General features: G+C 37.5%; 1 protein-coding gene across 20 annotated transcripts in view; it reads right to left on the bottom strand.

The window, feature by feature from the left end:
- PARD3 (par-3 family cell polarity regulator) overlaps nucleotides 1–21529 on the bottom strand; it is a 704358-nt gene that overhangs the window by 340655 nt on the left and 342174 nt on the right. For 16 of the 20 annotated variants that reach the window (XM_021665196.2, XM_021665212.2, XM_021665198.2 and 13 more), the window contains exon 5: nucleotides 3188–3319. The exons of the other annotated variants lie outside the window; for them this stretch is intronic. In XM_021665196.2, coding sequence (XP_021520871.2) covers nucleotides 3188–3319 — 132 coding nt within the window. The remainder of the gene's footprint in view (nucleotides 1–3187; nucleotides 3320–21529) is intronic. 20 annotated transcript variants of the gene reach the window in all.

Genomic DNA, 21529 nt, shown 5'->3' with positions numbered 1-21529 from the left:
CCTGCTACATACATGCCAAACATCTCCTCATTCTAGATTCCAGGTCGACTGTTATCTGTCCTAACTTTTATATTAATACGTTGAATGTTTCTAGGTACCAGGCCTGAATCTAAGCCTTTGGCGGGTATTGTATCACTTGACACTCCAACCTAAGACAAGGTCTACAATTATCCTCATTTGCTGGATGAGTAAACTAATGTACGGACAAGTAGAGTAATTTGCCCAAATCCCACATATGGTAAACAGCTACTGACTAGTCAGTCTGATTCCTGGGCCCATGAGAAACTATCTAAACCTTAAAAACATTTATGTCAAAGTAATTATAAGATACTAATATCGATTAGTTTAAAAATCTGTACTATGTTGAGAAAATTACATTTCCTTCATAGAACTGCTATGGTTGTTTTTTTATTATTTAAAATTATTTCCATCACACAATGTTTGTATGCTAACACTTAATATAATCAAGATATTTCCTGATTTTATTCCTGTGCCATCAGGGCGTGCAAGGCGAGCTGGCCCTTTTTGCTGTTTCATATTTGAATACCCTACATCCACAAAGTTATTTTAGGATCTTTATGCCACAAAACAGGCTGAGATGAAATATGTAAAATACTTATGATTTCTTTCTACAGCTATCATTAATCTAAATTGAAAAACAATTGATTCCATTTATTTAACAAAATTTTTAATAATTTTAAAAATTACCAAAGCAACTAAACTCTCTCTGAGCACTCACCTTGTTTTCCATCCATAGGAACTTTTTAAAGAAAATAAGTGACCAACTAAACAAACATGTGGCTTTTTATTTATTAAAAGCACTGAAAGATACTCAGTATCACATCATCAGGGAAATGTAAATCAAAAGCAAAGTAAGACATCACCTCACACTGGTAGGATGGCTGTTATCAAAACATCAAAATATGGCCCAGCGCAGTGGTTCACGCCTATAATCCCAGCACTTTGGGAGGCTGAAGTGGGTGTGTCACTTGAGATCAGGAGTTTGAGGCCACCCTGGCTAACATGGTGAAACCCTGTCTCTACTAAAAATATAAAAAATTAGCTGGGCATGGTGGTGCTAGCCTATAATCCCAGTTACTTGCGAGACTGAGACAGAAGAATCGCTTGAACCCGGGAGGTGGAAGTTGCAGTGAGCCGAGATTGAGTGACTGCACTCCAGCCTGGGCAACAGAGCGAGACTCCATCTCAAAAAAAAAAAAAAAAGGTGACAATATAAATGTTAGTGAGCATGTGGAGAGAAGGAAACCCAGGTATACTGCTGGTGGTAATGTAAATGAGGACAGCCTCTATGAAAGTATGAAGTCTCCTCAAAACATTTAAAAAATAGAACTACCATATGATCCAGCAATTCCACTTCTGCATATACATCCATAAGAAATGAAATCACTATATCAAAGACATATTTGCACTTCCACGTACACAGAAGCACTATTCACAATAGCCAAGATATGGAGACAACCTGAGTGGCCTACAACAGAGGAATGGATAAAGAAAATGTAATATACAGAGTGTGTGTGTGTGTGTATACATAAATGTATAAAACGGAGTATTATTTGGTCTTTAATAAAAAAGGACATTCTGACGTTTGTGACAATATGGATGAATCTAAAGGGCATTATGCTAAGAGAAATAAGCCAAACACAAAAAGACAAAATCTGTATGTATGATTTTATGTGTAAGTGGAATCTTGGGGGGAAAAAAAATAACTCATACTAACAGTATAGAATGGCAGTTACAAGGGAGTGGGGTGTGGAAAAATGAAAAATATTGCCATAGCTTAAAAACTTTAAATTGTAGGATGAATGACTTCTGGAGACCTAATATATAGCATGTGAGTCTAATTAATTTTATACTTGAAATTTGCTAAGAGGCTAAGCACAGTAGCTCATACCTATAACCATGGCACTTTGGGAGGGCAAAGCAGTAGGATCACTTGAAGCCAGGCGTTCAGGACCAGCCTGGGCAACAAAGTGAGACCCTGTCTCTACAAAAAGAAATTTTTTTAATTAGCTGGACACAGTGGTTTAAACCTGTAGTCCTAGTTACCAGAAAGAATGAGGCAGGAGGAACACTTGAGCCTAGAAGTTCGAAGCTTTAGGGAGCTATATCTGCACCACTGCACGCTAGCTTGGGTGACAGAACAAAACCCCATCTCAAAAAAATGGAACTTAATTTAAAAAATATTTTGCTAACAGAGTAGATCTCAAGTGTTTCCACCACACAAAATTATATCTATGTAATGTGACAGATAGATTATCTTGATTGTGACATTTTATTAATATATACATATATCAAAACCTCACACTGTACCCTTTAAATACATACTATTTTTATTTGTCAATCAAACTTCAATAAAGCTAGGAGAAAACACAATTAAAATTGCAATACTGGGATTCCCTACTACAAAAAAAACCCATTGTTAAGTAAATAAGAAAGAACTGAGGCATTAAAAAAATAACACTGAAAGAATTAACTCATCAGATACATGCTTAGTCTTCATAAGAAGGAAGGACTTCTCTAACAGTAATGTAACAACTTTGTAAACAGTCATTCTTTCCAAGGCAGAAAACAATTATTTCTGAGTGGTAAACAATCCTGATTTCATGAATTGTAGGTGGCTGCACTGCACAGTGAAATAGATAACTCTGAAGACTGATAAACCTAAAATAGGTCCTTGACATTTATGAAGGGATAAGTGCCCAAACTTTACAAAATACTGTAATCTAATTTCTAAAACAACACCATAGGATATATTTCTCTCGTACAGTGAACTTAGATATGACAGCAAGTTTTAATATGTGTCTTCAGATCCTTCGACTTATTACCTATCAAAGAAGAGAAGAGCCTTGAAAGTCTACTCACAAACAGCATGATTCACTGCCAAACACCTGTGCCTCTGCAGCATTACAAATTCTAAAGTCCTGAACCTTCAGAATCTACTGCAAATATTCATAACTGCTCACAATAAATCTTTGATCAGAGACCGGCACAGAAATATCCTACATTTATGTTAGATAAACTCTGACACTGAAAATGGTACTTAACTAAAGTTTGTTAAAATACTTTACTTTTAATCATAACCAATGATTGAGATGGGAGAAACATCTTTGGGGTGTGGGATAGGATGTTACAGCAAGGACGCACATATAAGGATTTGTCATGTTACCTGTTCTTGCTTCTCCAGCCACTTGCCCACCATTGGGTGACTGGCACTCAGAGACGAGCGAGCATTGTCTCTCTGAAATTGGTTAGACCAGTTACTAGTATCCCGTGGGAGGCTTCTGTAGTTTTCATCTTTCTATTCAAAAAGAAACAAAAAGGCGTCTTGTAAAAAACCAGACCTTGCAAATCAGTAATGCACCTGGTTTTTCAAAAGTAGCAGAAAAATGATTCTACATATTTAAAATATCTTTCCAATCCTATACAAAATAGCTGACTGAGGACATCCCACCCAGATTAGACCTCAGAATTATAACCATACACACAAGGTTATAATTACAGGCCAAGGACAGGCAAGTATAGTAATTACAGCAGGAAGGGTGGCACACACACAAGGCACACAACAGACAAAACACTACATTTTGCACTCCTACCCAAATCTATCACCTAAGCCAAGTATGTGCACCGAAAAGTGAAAAGCACTTCTACACAAGACTTTCACTCTGTCTCAACTATGGCATTTTCTCCTCTTTCCAGTCTCATAATTCAATTATGAGGTACCATCTTAATTCATCAGAAATGTTGAAAATAAGGAAGACTAATAAATTTGCCTTTTCTTCAGAGCTTACGGTTTTGTGATTTGGGGTAAGAGATTTAGATTTTCCAAGCTGTTTCTGTTACCTACGTCACAAGTTAGTAGTCAGCATTAACTCAAATACCAAGAAAAAATTGGCCTATCATAGTATTTGTTAGATAACAGGCACATAATTGTTCACTTTGACATGGATATGACAAGTGATGTCTTTATATAAATATTTATCAACTAAGTTTTTAATACTCCCAGAACAACCAAATGCTACTTGACATTTCTTTTAAATAAAAAATTAAACTTCCTTTGGATTAGGAGCTGTAAAACTTCATTTCAATGTTCTAAACAGAAATGAGAAAGCTAGGATAAACTAAAGGAGTCAAACTTTTTAGTTCAATGACGACATCTAAATCATCTCCTACAAGAACAAAGTAAATTATTACCTTCAGCTGGACCCACTTAAATCAGTACACCAAGTTAGGGGAAGTACTAACGTATCCTTAGTAACGCTGTTAAGAGTAATCTGGCTGTAAATATTATATGCATGACTGTTACTTATTCTCCAAGTGCTAAACTATATGAACACTGAGTACAAACACAGAAACAAAAAAGTGCAGTGTTACAGGTTTGCAATGTATAGAACTTAGTTGTAGATCAGGATACTATTTGCTCTTCCTTCATGAGTCCCATTAGGGAATAAAACTTAAAAATGAATTGACAGTCTTGGATTTATGTCAATATTGGGACATATGTTCAAACAAAAAGAAATTGATAAACATTTGCCAATATAAATTTTGATATGAAACTTTATAAACTTTAAGAATTAGCTGCAAGAAATAAAATCTTTAAAAACTCAGTAGCAAGATTAAACTTTAGCAGCAAGTTCTGTTTACTAGAAATAGTAAGGAGAAGACATGGACAAAAACTAAAGAAGGAAGCAAACTAGAAACTAAGGTTCACCATATCTCAACATACTAAGAGTCTCTCCTTAAAACTAGAGCTTCAGAAAAAAGGAAATACTGTTTCATATGATAGTCCATAAATATACTGATAAGAAATTCAGATAAGTCAGAAAGGGTAGATAAACCTATTAATGACAGATCCTAAGGGAAGGAGGACTGAAAGTACACTGAAATGCAAGCATAATTTTATGTCAAAAGTCTTAAGGCTATCACTGACTAGGAAACAGGCTTTTATACTCATTTTCCACCATTTGAGGTGATTATTACACCAACTACTTACTTAGAAAATGAGTAATTAAACCAAAAGTATTTTAAAAATCTATCCTCTCTTTTCAGTACAAACTATATTTCAGAGAAACCAACAGCACCAGTTGATGAGGGGAAACGTGTCTTTTCAGATGACTGCCAAATACTAACAGAATTAGAAACATGACCATTTTCAACTCCTCATGAAATAATTAATTCAGGCAAAGATAATCATACTAAAGCTATTATGTTCAGAGTTGATATGTAACTGGGTATTTGCATAGTGACAAAATATAACTTGAAAAGAAAAAGAATCACCTGTAATCCCGGCACTTTGGGAACCAAGGCAGGTGGATCACAAGGTCAGGAGTTCGAGACCAGCCTAGCCAATATGGTGAAACCCTGTTCTCACTAAAAATACAAAACTTAGCCAGGCGTGGTGGTGGGTGCCTGCAGTTCCAGCTACTTGAGAGGCTGAAGCAGGAGAATCACTTGAAACCCAGAAGTGGAGGTTGCAGTGAGCCAAGATCATGCCACTGTATTCCAGTCTGGGTGACAGAGCAAGACGAAAGAAAACAAAGAAGAGAAGGAAAGAAAGAGAAGAAAAACGAAAGAAAGAAAGAAAGAGAGAGAGAGAAAGAAAGAAAGAGAGAGAGAGAGAAAGGGAAAGGAAATGAAAAGAAAGGAAAAGAAAAGAAAAAGAATCTACTTTTGAAATGAAGAGATCAGGCTTCACACAATTCTCACCTTTTGGTGTCCGGAATCCAGTATGCTACTGGTACCCACCCTCTGCTCCTACTGAATCTGTACCATTTTTCGTCTTCCCATAAATGGTATTGTTGGCACTGTCTATGGACTGCTGATTATTATATCTCTGGACAAGCTCAAAAAGTGCACAATTTCACCATGTCCTATCCTGACAACTTTCAGACACAAGACACAAAAAAGAAACTGTTTCCTGAATTCATGATCTCAATTTCCAACAAGAGGTCCCAAAGACACCTTGAAACTGGGCTCCCTCTTTTCAATCAGGCACCCTTCCCTAAAATATTTAGAATTATCTTTAATCTTCTTCCTCCCTCTTTAATCCACACAGCCGCTAGGTCTTATTGATACCAAATTTTTACTGATTTTAGTCCTTGGCCATAAACCTAGTAGTTCAGGATCAACTTGTCTCTTACCTGAAATTTTAAGAGTGACCTTCTAACTGGACACAGGCTCTAGCCATATCCTCTCTAACAATGTTCTACACCACTTTCTGGCAGAGGAGTTTCCTAAAACGTATGTTGGATCACGTCATACCTACAGCAAACGCTGTAGGTAGACCAGAGGGAATTTCAGACATTGGTACTTGCTGTGCCACACAAACCTCTTCACCTTCATTCTTGCTTTAAGACCTGGACTTCCAATATCATTTCTTCTATAGAAATACTGAACATTCTTCAAAGCCCAGTTCAAATGCTACTTTCTAAGAAGCATTCACAGATTCTCAATAGAACTAATCATGCCACGCTTTTTGTTACAATATTGTAATTTTCCTTTAATTATGGTTCTAACTCATAATTTTGTCAATTTTAAAAATTGCTATTTTTACTCTTACACAGGGAAGCCTGGGCAGATCATCATTCACCTTTAAACCCAAGCACTTAGCACAGTGGCTTACGCCAATGTGGATGACTTTTTCATGAATATTTTTTATGTTCCCTATTTCACATAGTTTCAGAATCCTGGAATTTAAAAAAAAAACATTTTGATAAGTTGTTTTAAAATTTGTTTAGGGAATGCTTTGAAGAAGTATTAAGATAAACTTTAGTAAAATGTGTTTTCAGTGAAATGTAATGACTGTATGTTTAGATTTACACTAAAAGATGCATACCACTGTTACATGCCTATTTCAATTTCATGTCACACCTACAGCATATGATGTCTCTGGCAAATGTGATTATTTCCAATTGCATAGAAAAAACACTACACTGTCTCTCCATGTAAGTCAATGATGACATGCAGTACGTGCAGCACAGCAACACACAATAATAAGGTTAAGAGACAGAATGCCTGAAGATGGCAAGGTCTGTGCATTTACACTGCATTTGAAGAATTCTACAATTTTAGATTTGTGGGATCAACTTGGAGGAGTTCATGGATAAGAAAAATAAAACTGATGTTCACTCTCACAACAAAGCAATTTTCCTAATTCATGTAAAATCAATAATGAATCCATATATTAATGTATATGTAATGTATGAAAAGTTCAGTTATTTACAGCAATCTTAAATTATCAATCAATTCAAGAACTTTTAAAATACATTAATTCCTATCAACATATCTGTTATATGTTTGAGAGCACATGCAGGTCCTACTAGCATTTCAGTCATGTTTCTTCCTCCCATTCCCAAAGTCTGGCCACAGTCTAGTTCACGATCTACTGCAAACAATGTGTACAAGTGCATACTGTAGGCCTGTGAAGTGGTGTCTCTGTATTTATGACGGAAGGGTATCCATAAACATCGCAGCACACAACGTCTTAAGTATTTCCTATGGCACTATGTATACTAGACATTCACCACTGTCCACTGAAATATACATTATGCACTCTATTTTCAACTTGAAAATATTTGTTTTAGTGTAAATAACTGTTAAAATACGGCAGTCATAATTAATCTATTCAAGACTATAAACACTTATGAATCAAATTATAACTATAAATCAAAATTTTTAAATCAATACACTTAATTCTAATGATTATAAAATTTACTAATCACACAAATTAATCTGTTAGCTAAGTCATTACTTTATCTAAAAGATTATACAAGAAAAATGCCATAAGAAATTACTCTCCATTTTTAAAATTATGACGTTAATCCTCCACTTATGAGGCTGCCCCAAATAGCTGCTCAGCTTTGTACCAGGTGGGAAACTGTCCTTCTTGCCAAAAAAAAAAAAAAAACAGATGTTCCTGCTGTGATCAGGGATTTTCCTTATCATCTAAATATACTGCCACAGCATCAGGTGTCAAAAAGACACTCCGGCTGGGAAATGCACATTAATTTGCTGCTCCCTGGTAGCGGTATCCTGGCTATGGAGAAAATCTCTTTCAGGGTAGGGAAAGTAAGTATCCTCTCCCCACCTCAGCCCTCCCCAAATTTATTACAATTCAGTAAAATCACATAGAACCCACCCAAGGCCTTGAGATAGCAGCTCATTCCTGGCACACTAAGCTGCAACTCCAAGGCTTTATCTCCCAGAAACAGCTATTTAGCTGATGGTCAGACTTCTTGGCAAGACTACATCCCTATGTTGCAGAAGTCAGAACTGGGGTTTCATGAACATTATAGAAGTAATTAACATTTCTATGTTAGCACAGGAAACCCAACTATGTTTCCACTTTGCTTTACTGTAAAAATGTCCACTTTTTAAAGACGTATGAGAAATAATACCATATTATGAAATACAAACTACTCAATGCATATACATTTCACTCAGAACCTCTACGCATCATATAGTTTCAAATATTCCCATGTGATGTTAAGATTTTAAATTTCCCATATTTTTCAACTCTGCAATTATGGTAAAAGAGAATTTAATGTTCTGTTTAATTATTTCTTCAGGAAATTATATACAAAAAACAAAGGGAACTATTTTCAGGATATCTAATCTGAAATTAAGAGCCTGGAGTAAAATTAATAATGATGGCTTAGAATAATGTTTTTAATTACATGAAGCTTGCTAAGATGATCAGCAATCATACTGATTTGATGTAGGAGACTTCTTACTGCCTTTGAGGCAGGGGTTCATCTTTTGTACCTCCTTATGGCTACATCAGAGCACGACCTTGGAAGCCATAATATCGCTAATGTGTACAAGAAGATAACAACCATAAGGTGATCTGTAAATAGGATTGTTGTCAGTGAACTTTCCGACCTTCATTCACTCATCTTCTAAAAAATAAATAACAGAAAAAAAGAGAGACACATAAGGGTGAAATAAAATGACTCACATACACAAAAAGCAGGTTTAATAACCAACCTGTAAATGAAGGCAGAAAATTTGGTAGTTCCTATCAGTTTTAATAAACTAAATGCCTATTAAGACTTTTTTAAAAAATAAGAAAACCTTACTTTTTGGAATAAAATAAGGATTTTATTCTAAACACTGTAGTCATTATCACTTACCCTAGGAGCATGGCTATTCCTAAGTATAATGAACTAACTAAAAAGCAGTATTTGAAATCCATGCTAACCAACTTCCTATGTATAATGCCTAATGTTGTAGAACTGACGCCAAGTAATCTGTTCCCCTATTATCTATAATTCCTCAGCACATGAATCAGCACTGGTATATGTGTACAGCTCACTTCTCCTTTCTGCTAACAGGTTTCCCCCACATTCTTAATAGCCATTAATGAGAGGTGTGGAAAAGACAAAAGAAAGAGTATGTGTTTATAAAGTTGTTACAACAGAACTATGGCAAGACAAAGAGGAAACTCAAACATCCATGTGTTTTTGTCAAACAACCAAATTGGGATCCTTTGTGATAATAGTCTGCTAAACTATGGTGAAGTTTGCAACCAAAAACACTGGTCAGAATCCAAAGATTCTGAATGCCCAAAGATAATCATAGCACCTCTTTAGCTCAAATTTCTTAATATTTCATTTTTAATGTCAATTTTCTTTTTTAACTGAGTTAAAAGTTTTCAACAGGAATAAAGTAAAAAAATTTTTGAAAATAATGTATCCAAGCAAATTAACTACCCAACAAATTAATAATACACAAAATAAAATATCCTAACATGTACATTAAATTTTTACCAGGATATTTCCTTTGAAATGTTAAAGGTATTATCTATTGTTCTTAAAACTCACTCTGACTTGAAAAATGAACTGTATCATTCTCCACACTTGATAATGCCTTTTCCAATCTTTCTGACACATACTCAGTATCTTCTAGATAATAAAATTAATTTAATTCGATGAGAACCTCAAGAATGCTGAATAGGCCAAAAAAATTTCATGGTAAATTCTAATACAGAAATAATTTCTATATTAGAAAGAATTTGAAAATTATAATTAAGTTCCCAAATACAATTCCTGTCAAGGCAGCAAACCCTTCAAGTTGATACACTGACAAAATCAAAAGCATAATATTTTAGTTTTAAGTCATAACATATAACGGGCCAATATCTTAACAGTCTTTATAAATCAAACAAGAAAAAACGATCTCAGGAGCATGGATCTGTATCAAGCTATGAACATAAAGGGATCCAATATGAAAAAGGATTGATCAAAATCTCTCCTGGAGATGTAGGTCTGATAAAACTAAAAGGGGCACAGATTTCTCTGAAGCCACCAGACCTGTCCAGAGAGCCAACCAAGGAATTCAAGGAAAAGAGAAAGATCACCAAAACTCAGTCTCTTCCAGGGTACTTGTTTGAACCAATTTTCTCAGCTGTTCCTAACCCACTTTGACAGAGAAGGAAGCCATGAAAAATTTTGGATACAGCATTTTAAAGCTGGAAGGAGCAAGCTAGACAACAGCCAGGTTAACCTCTTACTCACTGAAAGCAGAAACAGGAAACTGAAAAAGTGATAATCAACTTGTGGAGATGAGGATGACAACCCATTCTCACGGTTATACTTACTCACCTCAATGCCCAAATTCTACTCCCTCAATTTCCTTTCTCTTTTTCCTTTGAGACAAGGTCTCACTCTGGCGCCAGGTTGGAGAGCAATGGCACAGTCTTGGCTTAGTGCAACTTCCACTTGTTGAGCTCAAGCAATTCTCCCACCTCAGATTCCCAAGTACCTGAGACTGAGAGGTGCAAGCCACCACCCTCGGCTAATTTTCTGGACAAAGTCTCACTATATTGCTGAGGCTGGTCTTGAACTCCTGGGCTCAAATTATCATCCTGCCTCAGTCTTCCAAGGTACGGAATTACAGGTGTGCACCACCATGCCTAGCCTCTACTCAATCATGAGTAACAAAATTTCCAACTTCTCATTCTAAATCTAACATGGAACCATAGTTTAGATGGGTAATGACAATAATTTCTGATATCTAGTCACAGCTACACAAGGATCCCATCCCATGGAAAGGTATTTCTTGAATTCAAAACAATGATATAATCTTTGATCACAAATTATATTTACATAGAGATGGTTGGTTCACTAAGAAATACTACGTAGTGTTACGAATAATCATAAGTAAAATGTTGGCTTTAAAATTGTTTCATTTCATTCTTATTTTTTTAATTTTGTTTTTAATTTTTATTTTTTGGGAGACAGGATCTCACTCTGTCACCCAGGCTGGAGTGCAGAGGCATACCCACAGCTCACTGAAGCCTCAACCTCCCCAGCTGAAGTGATCCTCCCAAGTAGCTAAGACTATAGGCATGCATCACCATGGTTGGCTAACTTTTTAATTTTTTTAGAGACGGAGTCTTACTATGTTGCCCAGGCTGGTCTCAAGCTCCTGGCCTCAAGAAATTATCCCACCTCGGCCTCCCAAAGTACTGAAATTACAGGTGTGAGCCACTGTGCCCAGTCTAAAATTGTTTTACATTACAAAGATCTGATTAATTTCAGGAGCTTGAGACTGCAGTAAGCAACAGTTGGACTACTGCAATCCAGTCTGGGCAACAGCGGAAGATCCTGTCTCAGAAAAAAAGAAAAATCTTGGCCAGGCGCAGTAGTTCATGCCTGTAATCCCAGCACTTTGGGAGGCCAAGGTGGGTGGATCACAAGGTCAGGAGTTCAAGACCAGCCTGGCCAAGATGGTGAAACCCCATCTCTACTAAAAATACAAAAATTAGCCGGGCATAGTGGTGGTGCCTTTAATCCCAGATACTCGGGAGGCTGAGGCAGAGAACTGCTTGAACTCAGAAGGCAGAGGTTGCAGTGAGCCAAGACTGTGCCACTACACTCCAACAGAGCAAGACTCTGTTTAAAACACACACACACACACACACACACACACACACACACAGAAAAAGAAAATCTCTTTCCAGGCATAACTTAGATTATCTTCTTTATCCTAAGAAAACATGCAGAAAGAGGTAAGGAAGAGACAGATGAGGGAAGTTTAATGTTTTTACCAAATTACAAAAATGTTGCCCACTCGTGGGCTCTGAGGAACTGAAGGACAGAGCCTAAAGCAAAGCAGCACTAACCACAGCTTTCACTTGCTCTCCTGTACAGTATTTCAGAAGGGTCAATGCGGCCCTGAATTCCCCTGGAGCCACCAGCATTCCACTCTCAGCAGTGGTCAGGAATGGAGAATACGGGACCACCATTTTCAACCTATACTCCTTAAAACAAGAAGGGCGAGTGTATAAAAAATAAATAAATAAATATTTCAGGTCCAATTAAATTTTGAAGATCTTGGGCCGGGCGCGGTGGCTCACGCCTGTAATCCCAGCACTTTGGGAGGCCGAGGCGGGTGGATCACGAGGTCAAGCAATCAAGACCATCCTGGTCAACATGGTGAAACCCTGTCTCTACTTAAAATACAAAAATTAGCTGGGCATGGTGGCGCGTGCCTGTAATCCCAGCTACTCAGGAGGCTGAGGCAGGAGAATTGCCTGAACCCAGGAGGCGGAGGTTGCGGTGAGCCGAGATCGCGCCATTGCACTCCAGCCTGGGTAACAAGAGCAAAACTCTGTCTCAAAAAAAAAAAAAAAATTTTTTTTGAAGATCTTGACTCACTTTCTTACACTACACTAAACATGAGGAGCAACACGACTAAAGCTGCTTAACTCTGAGAGACAAACCTATATCTGAAACAATTTAAAAACATTTTAGAAAGTGCTTAACTTTGAAGGCAAGAAATATCCAACGACATTTCATTTTCTTTCAAAAATACGCAACTCTAAATATGTATGCTCCAAAACCAAAATTGTAAGTAACAATAGCATCTTGCATCAAGAGTACTTTGCACAACACCAAAGGAAGGGAACAGATGCTAGAGAGCAAGGGAGAGAAAGTAAAACCTATAGTGGCTGCCTGATTCCAAAATACCTACAGCCTTATACATTATTTAGATGTGCATCATAAATATTTTATATTTATCTAAATATTTTCCATCTGAATTTAAGAATGAATGTATATATACATGTACATTTAAATAAATTACTAAACTTTGAAAATGAAGACATTTACATCACATAAAACTAGCCTGACAAGGTAAAATAATTATCACTTACTTCCAGTTTTCAGCCCACAATCCAAATTCTAAAGGACTGGATGGATGAGCAGAAGAATTGGGTAATTTCTGTGAAAGTCCCTAGGTACAGTCAACCTTAGCTTTCCCCTTAATTGTGAAAGTGCCTCCTCAGGTACACTACCTCCACAGATACTTTCTTTTCTTAATGTAGAAAGTGTTTATTTTCATTTATCATAATCTTACCCTACATATTGTTTCTCATACAGTAATGACTTTTCTGGAGAATTACAACGCCACATGGGAAGCATTTAGAGTAAAAAAAAATGGATGGCACAAACTTCTAAACAACTGAGTTCCTCTCTGCCACTGCATTAGAGGAAAAGGCATGTTCTCTAAACAGGATATTAATATTCAAGGAGACTATTTCTGTCCTCCATTTATGGCTAAAAACTACAATTCTAGAAAATGTGATTCAGGGAATTTGAGTAATTTCTGTTGAAACCTTACCCTCCCGTACCCACCAAAAAAACATAATCTAACTAAAGTGGAAATAAAACAGCTATTGCAAAAAGATGTCCCAACAAAAATTAAAGAAAAAGGTGCAAGTATTCAGCCATGAGAACTCAGCACGTTCATATCACAACTTTAACAGCTGGTTCAATTATTAGGTGAGTTATTTAAACTCTCTAAGGCTCTATTTGCTCATCATTAAAATGGGTATAGCAACAGTACGTATGCTTCTGGTATAGGTATAACTAAATGAGATATAATCTATAACATGGCAAGCATGGCATAGTGCCTAGGAATAGCAAGTATTCAAAAACAACTTGGTTATCATTACTAAAAATATTAAAACCTCGAAAACAGATATGGCTTACAGGTAGGATAGATTGAAACCATTACCACTCCAAAATTTCGAAAATGTTGACTGGAACATATTTCTCCAAAGGCAGCCCAGATCATAACAGGACCAGGAATATATGCAAGGTAAAAGAAAGAATGCTCAAAGCCAGAGCCCTTAGAATGCAAACAGGTGCTCTAGTCGCAGCAATCCATCTGATACTCTTCTTGTTAATAACAGGACTTGAAGGGACTAGATCTAACCTCATAGCTCAAAACAGGTGGGTTTATAAGCTGAATTATAAAAAATTTAGAAACTAGCTTAAAAAGCTGAAGCCAGGCACAGTGGCTTATGCCAATAATCCCAGCACTTTGGGAGGCTGACGCAGGTGGATCACCTGAGGTCAGAATTCAAGACCAGCCTGGCCATCATGGTGAAACCCCGTCTCTACTAAAAACACAAAAATTAGCTGGGCATGGTGGTGGGCACCTGCAATCCCAGCTACTCAGGTGGCTGAAGCAGGAGAATTGTTGAACCCGGGAGGCAGAGGTTGCAGTGAGCTGAGATCATGCCATTGCACTCTAGCCTGGGCAACAGAGTGAGACTCCATCTCAAGAAAAAGGAAAAAAAAAAGATAAAATGAGATAAATTGAGTTTAAAATATTTTTCAATGTACATAAACTATGTAAAATTTTGTTCCATATAGTTTAACCAATGACACTTCCTGGTCCTCTCCCTTAAGTCAAAGTAATCAGGTGTAACATATTCATTTCCCTCTGTGCTATGTGTAACTTTGAGGGCACACAAGAAGGCTTCTGACTTTATTTGGGATTTATACTCCTGTAGTGGTTTGTGAACTCTAAAATATGGCATCCAGTCTCCAAAATTTTATCAGTAACACCTTAGGATTTTATTATTTTGAACACAAAACATTTAAAGCATGTGAAGGCGGACTGTATTCCTAAATGTGGCAAAGAAATAGATGAGATTAGGTTATTAATAACTCAGACCAGTGAGGCCAGCCTATTATAGAAACAATTATAACCATAACTGACGGAAGTCCGAAAATGTGCTGCGTTCAAATTATTTTAATATGCAAAACAGAAGGGTAAATTTTATAGTTATAGAGACCTCTAACAGGAAATACAAATGTTGCAGCAGAATAGTTTAAGGTCTACTCTCAGCTGAATCTCCCTTGAAACTAATGCCGCAGAAAATTAAACAGAGCTACAGGTCTGTCGCAGAGGACATGTGGTTCTAAAGAACTATCTCAGCTCATCCTTTGAGGTTTTGGATGGTTACCACAATGCTGGGAGCTACGCTTGACTCACAAATAACCAAAAGATAAACAATTTCCTCTCAGCAGCCAACTGGTCAAGTGTACTTTGTGGTTTTAAATAATCTTCTTCAAACCCAACAGAGCGTAAAGAAAAAAAAAAAATAAACTTTGAAAAACATAGTTTAGAAATAAAATAGTGCTTTCAAACTTACTAATGTGACAATCGGCCTTGTCAATTAGAAAGAAGAAATGATGAAAAGCAGAAATCAAGAAGTCAAACTGGCTCAGGCCTGTAATCCAAACACACTGGGAGGCCAAGATGGGAGGAACACTTGAGCCCAGGAGTTTGACTAGCCTGGGCAACATAGTGAGATGCCCATCTCTTAAAAAAAAAAAAAAAAAACACTAGCTGGGAGATGTGGTCCATGCTTGTATTCCCAGCTACTCCATGGACTAAGATGGGAGGATCACTTGAACTCAGGAGTTGAAACTGCAATAAGCCATGATCACACCACTGCACTCCAGCCCGGGCAATAGAGCAGAGCCAGACAGTGGCAAAAGAAGAAGGGGAAGGGGAGTGGAAAGGGTGGGGTACAGGTGGGGAGGGGAAGGGGAAGGGGAAGGGCAACGGGGAGGGGAAGAGGGAGGGGAGGGGAAGGGGAGAGGAAGGGGAAGGGGTGGGAAAGGGGAAAGGGAAATGGAAGGAAAGGGGAAGGGAAGGGGAGGGGAAGGGGAAGGGAAAGGGGAAAAGGAAGAGGTAAGGGAAAAGGGGAAATGGAAGGGGTAGGGGAAGGGGAATAAGAAGGGGTAGGGAAAGGGGAAAAGGAAGGGGTAGGGAAAGGGGAAGGGGAGGGGAAAGGGAAAGGGGTAGGGGAACGAGAAGGGGAAAGGGGTAGGGAAAGGAGAAGGGGAAAGGGAAGGGGAGGGGGAGACGTAGGGGAAGGGGAAGGGGGAGGGGATGGGGAGGTGAAGGGGAGGGGAAGGGGGAGGGAAGGGGAGGGAAAGGGGAGGGGAAGGGAAAAGGAAGAGAAACAAAGGGTTTTCAAAGGAAGGAAGGAACACAGAAAGAAACAGTAGACAGAAACATTGTTTTCATTAAGCCTTCTATCTAGAAAAGTATTTCCAGTTCTATTTTTGCATTGATAGTCAATATCCAATATTCAATGAGTTGTGGCAAAAAAAAAAGGGGGGGACTTTTAAAAGACTGAACATTAATTTAATTATCTTTTGAAAATGATAAATTTGTGCAATCTAAGTATAAGAGGAAGTGAAATCCCACAAACCCAAATATAGTAAATATACCAGACTCTATTCTGCTGTAATAGAAAAATTAGCTTAAAGATATCTCGAAAAAATCATTATACAGTCATGCACCCCATAACGACGTTCCTGTAAACAATGGACCGCATATACAATGGTGGTCCCATAAGATTACAATCTGTATTTTTACCGTACTTTTTCTGTTTAGATATCTAAATATAGATGCATTGTGTCCCAGTTGCCTATTCAGTATAGCTGCATGCTTACAGGTTTACAGCCTAGAAGAACAGGATATACCATGTAACCTAGGCGAGTTGTAGGCTACACCATCTAGGTTTGTGTCAGTGCACTCCATGATGTTCAAACAAGTAAGAAATCGCCTAACAATTCAATTCTCAGGATGCATCTCTGTCATTAAGAGAGGCATGACTATACTCCTATTTGCCCTCTCTTAAAATGTAACCACACTTTCTGTTTTCAGCTAGACCTGAGGTTTTGCGGGGCAAAAATAAGACTGGGCTCTGCAAACCACAAAACAGCTTTAAAGAAACACACTTATTTTCTGGAGCAGGTAAAGGAATCTGGTGGTGTCAGCAATGCCTACGTTTCATTTCTTGAAAGTCCACAGGTAATTCTGATGCACACTCATGTAGAACCCTTAAGCTACAGAGTAAGACAGTAAGTTCTGGAATTCAGGAGTAGTACCAGCAGCTTGTTTCCTTCACCACCACCCCCAAGCCTCACTCCTAACGTATCTAGGACTTCTCGGAACATTTTATACATCCTAAGTACGTCATACTTTATTAGGCTTGAATTTTTGTCAAACAATTACCAATAACTTTAAAAATGTTCATCTCCTTACCAAATAAATCTACTTGAGGAATCTAGTCAAAGAAAATAATCAGAGATGCCAATATAAATTGATACATAAGGACATTCTCTGAAGAATACTTCTAAAGGTTACTTATAAGGGCAAACAAAATTGGCAAAAATATAAATGTCATACGACAGAAAAAACAATCAAATAAAGTTAAACATTATAAAAAATCAGCACATAACATTATGCAAACTATCCATATTTATGAGGCACAGAAAAATTCTCTCAATACAGCAGAAATTGGGGGAAATTGCTGGAAATTAAACTATACTTGGATGGTTCCCCCTGGTAATAAGAATAGCCCACATCTGTATAGAGCCATGCTCCACGGAAGTCCCGAAGTTAATACATCAAAATGTCATTATTTCTCATCTTCAAAATTTCAAATTACAATCATCCCTCAGTATCCATGGGGACTGGTTCCAAGACCCCTCGCAGATACCAAAATCCACAGATGCTCAAGTCTCTTACATAAAAAAGTGGAGTACTGCACATAACCTATGTACATCCTCCCATATAGTTTAAAAGATCTCTAGATGACTTACATGACCTAATACAAAGAAAATGCTTTGCATAAGTAGTTGTTATACTGTACTGTTTAGGAAATTAGGACAAAGAAAAGTTTCTACATGTTCAGTACAGACACAACCATTCTTTTTTTGTTGTTGTTCTAAGTATTTTCAATCTAATCTTGGTAGAACTCATGAACGTGGAACCCATGGATACAGTAGCCTGATGGTATTTCCCTGCTTCTGTATACCCTTATTACTGAACATATGCAAAGAGCAAGCTGTATTATTATCAGGGAGAAAAAGTGATAAGGAACCTTAAAATAAACTACAAAAATGTTTATAAAAATAATTTTCTAAACTTAGAACATCTCACCCTTCTAATATTAAGAAAAGCAAGATGACAAAGACATAACTAAGAAAGCATCTCTTACAACAGGTTGTATCAGGGGTACTGGAAAAATACCAAACATGCTAAGCAACTAAATCAAACAGAAATAAACCCAGGGAGTAAGAAACACTTCAAGGTCTCCCTTTAAAAAAACCAAAAGAAAAGGAAGCTAATGATGCCATTGCAATAGGTTCCCTTTATTACCTTCTTCCCCTCTCCCTAATCAGCTAAGAATCTCTTTTGGAAACTTGTCCACCTGGTTTTTATACTAAGTCTACCTATGTTAATTGTTTAGGGGAAAATATAATTTAGAAAAATAATACCACTCATCACTTAGAGGGAAGGAACAATGGCTTGTAGCAACTGCACAGTGAAATGGTCCACAGTCTTTATTCTCAACCCCTCATGGTAGGCTGATTCTTCTAAGTGCTCATTACATCTTTCTTGGGATGAATCACATGCTCTCCACAGACTAGCTGGCCTCTTTATTCAGAGCAACACCGACTTAATAAGAAAGACCAAAGATCTTTATTCAGAGCAACACCAACTTAATAAGAAGGACCAAAGAGGTGGCAAGATGATTTAAGTATTCACGCCAACTGAAATACTCTTCCCCAAGATAAAATATTAACTACATATTAACTCTCAAATGAAAATACAGCCTCTAGAAAGAAACTTTCCACAGAAAGTGTGAACAAAATGTTCCCTAAAACAGTTGGAAAAGGTAGTCGGCCACAAAATACATGACACAGAGGGGAGTATTTCAAAGAACTTTGAAAAAAGCCACAACTCGCCTACTTTCTCCATCTCACCATGAAAATTATTAAGAAATCCAGAAGCCCATGGAACCCTTGGCCGCTTCAAGTTCTCAGCCAGTTGAGTATCATCACCATCTGTGCACCCTGCCCACTAAGTCTAACCGTGGAATGAGATTATGACCACTTTTTGAAGACTCCACCTCTCATTTGTGGTTTTGAGCCAAAGGAGAGAGTCTGACATGGTAGTGCTCTAACATATCAGAATGCAACTTTCCTGCTTAAAAACAAGAGATTTTAATTGATTGGTAACATTATTCTAAAATAATTCACTCTGCTATTTTAACTTGGAAGACTATAAACCACTTAACTATTTAGATGAGTTATTTAAGAATGTTCACTTATTTCAACCACTAGGGATCACTAAATCAGAGGGCTATGAATGCACAACTAATTTATTTCTACCATTTTATATAGAAAACCTGAACCACTACACACACATAAGAATTTATAACATCTTAAAGCATGACAACATAGGTAAGCTCTCATGAGCTTAACAGAAATAAATAAACTGAATGTTTTGTAACTAAGCAGCAAGTATGCTTTCCTTCCTTCTGAATATTAAAAAGATGAGAAGTCTTTTTATAACTAAAAATAAGATACCATTTAATCATATTTATGTATGACTCTCAGACTAAAATACAAACAGCATAAAACGCAGACAGCAAGATTAGTATTTGAAGAGTAAAGCCAAAGAGAATTCAAAAGACTAATTCATTACACGTTACTATTCAAGTATATTGTATGCGAGTATCACTTCATCTAGAAATATATATGTAGATCAAGACCTTTCTTACGGGAAAGCAAGGACATCTGTCTACATTAAAAACTGCTCCATGTAAGGAAAAAGACTGTTGAATATGTAACAATTTTTAAGATAAATATTATATTTACGGATGTCTCACAACACCAATACTTATAACGTGAAAAAAAGGAAAAGAGCATGAATGTTCAAAATCAAGAGAAAACACAGTACATCCTACAATGAAATCTTTTACACTCATTAAAATATTTGTAATAAAATTCACACCAGGGGAAATCCCTATTATATGAGAAATAATGTTGAAATAACCAGGATGGAAATATGTGAACATAGCATGACTCCAACGTGTGTGTGTGTGTGTGTGTGTGTGTGTGTGTGTGTGTGTGTAAATGCTGGTCGCTGCTGGGTTCTGGAATTATGAATAATTTATTTTGTTCTATTCTATAAGTTAGTCAAATTTTCTATAATGATAGAAGCCTGTTATTTAAAATAATGTCAGGCTGGGCATGATGGCTCATGTCTGTAATTCCAGCCTTTGGGAAGCTAAGATGGAAGAATCACCTTAGTCCAAAAGTTTGAGACCAGCCTGGGCAACAGAGCAAGACCCTGTCTCTACAAAAAAATTAAACAATCAGCCAGGTGTGATGGCTAGTGCCTATAGTCCCAGCTACTCGGGCGGGTGAGGCAGGAGACTACTTGAACCTGGGAGGTAGAAGTTGTAGTGAGCTGAGGTCACACCACCGCACTCCAGCCTGGCCGGGGCGGGGGGGGGGGGGAGGTCAGCGAGGTGGATGTGGTTAATTGGCAATGAGGGTCTCAGCGTTCTCCTGACATGTCTTCCTGTGCTGTAGAGGCTTTAAGGCTAATGCTCTATTTCCCACACTCTTCTGCAGATAAGGGTCTAGATACAAACTGGACTCCACCTACTCAGATTCAGTAGTATGAGATTTTAACAGTGGTGTGAAACCTAATTCTCCTGGGCTGTTATGACTGGCAGCATTTCCAGGGTGGGTCTCCAGCTTCACATTGACAGAAGCAAGGTGAATACATCTGGAGGCAGGGCAGTGCGTAGTGTGCAGTAGGCAGGCTTGGGTGGGAGGAGTTGAGGTCCCTGGACTCCACCACCTCCTTTACCACTACAGCGGAGAGGGTAGCTCCACAGGCAAGCCACATCTATGTTACTGCATGGTTACAAAGGTTCTCCAGACCACACTGTAGGACCTTCTCTGCAAACACTTCCAGTAATTTTGTGAAAAACAAATTCTAAGTGTTAAATCCCTTTTGTTAAAAAAATGTTTTATGATAAAAAACAGTTTCTGTTTGCTACAACTGAGTCTGACGCACATATCCAAGATGTTGAATGATTTGAAAAGAAAACCCTGATGACCATAATGGCTTCTGAAGTCACTGTGCTTCAAATAGTTGAAAATTTAGTTAAAAACATTTTTCACTGCCAACTTGACTTGTCTGCACATTTGTGAAAATCTATGCAAATTATATTAGGTCTACGCTAAAAAATAAAACAAAATAAAATAAAATGCCATTGATAAACAGACCCATGGATAAACAGGATTCTGCTGCTTTGGATGGTCTACTGCGATAAAGTTCTCAAACATTTCAAGCTAATCTTAATGTGAAGATCTTTCAATGTGGTTCCTTA

The sequence above is a fragment of the Aotus nancymaae genome, unplaced genomic scaffold (genome assembly GCF_030222135.1).
Source record: "Aotus nancymaae isolate 86718 unplaced genomic scaffold, 86718_ANA_hifiasm-v0.15.2.pri h1tg000077l, whole genome shotgun sequence".
Lineage (NCBI taxonomy): Eukaryota > Metazoa > Chordata > Mammalia > Primates > Aotidae > Aotus > Aotus nancymaae.
Note: the sequence above shows the minus strand (reverse complement) of the source record. Positions and strands in the feature narration are given on the sequence as shown.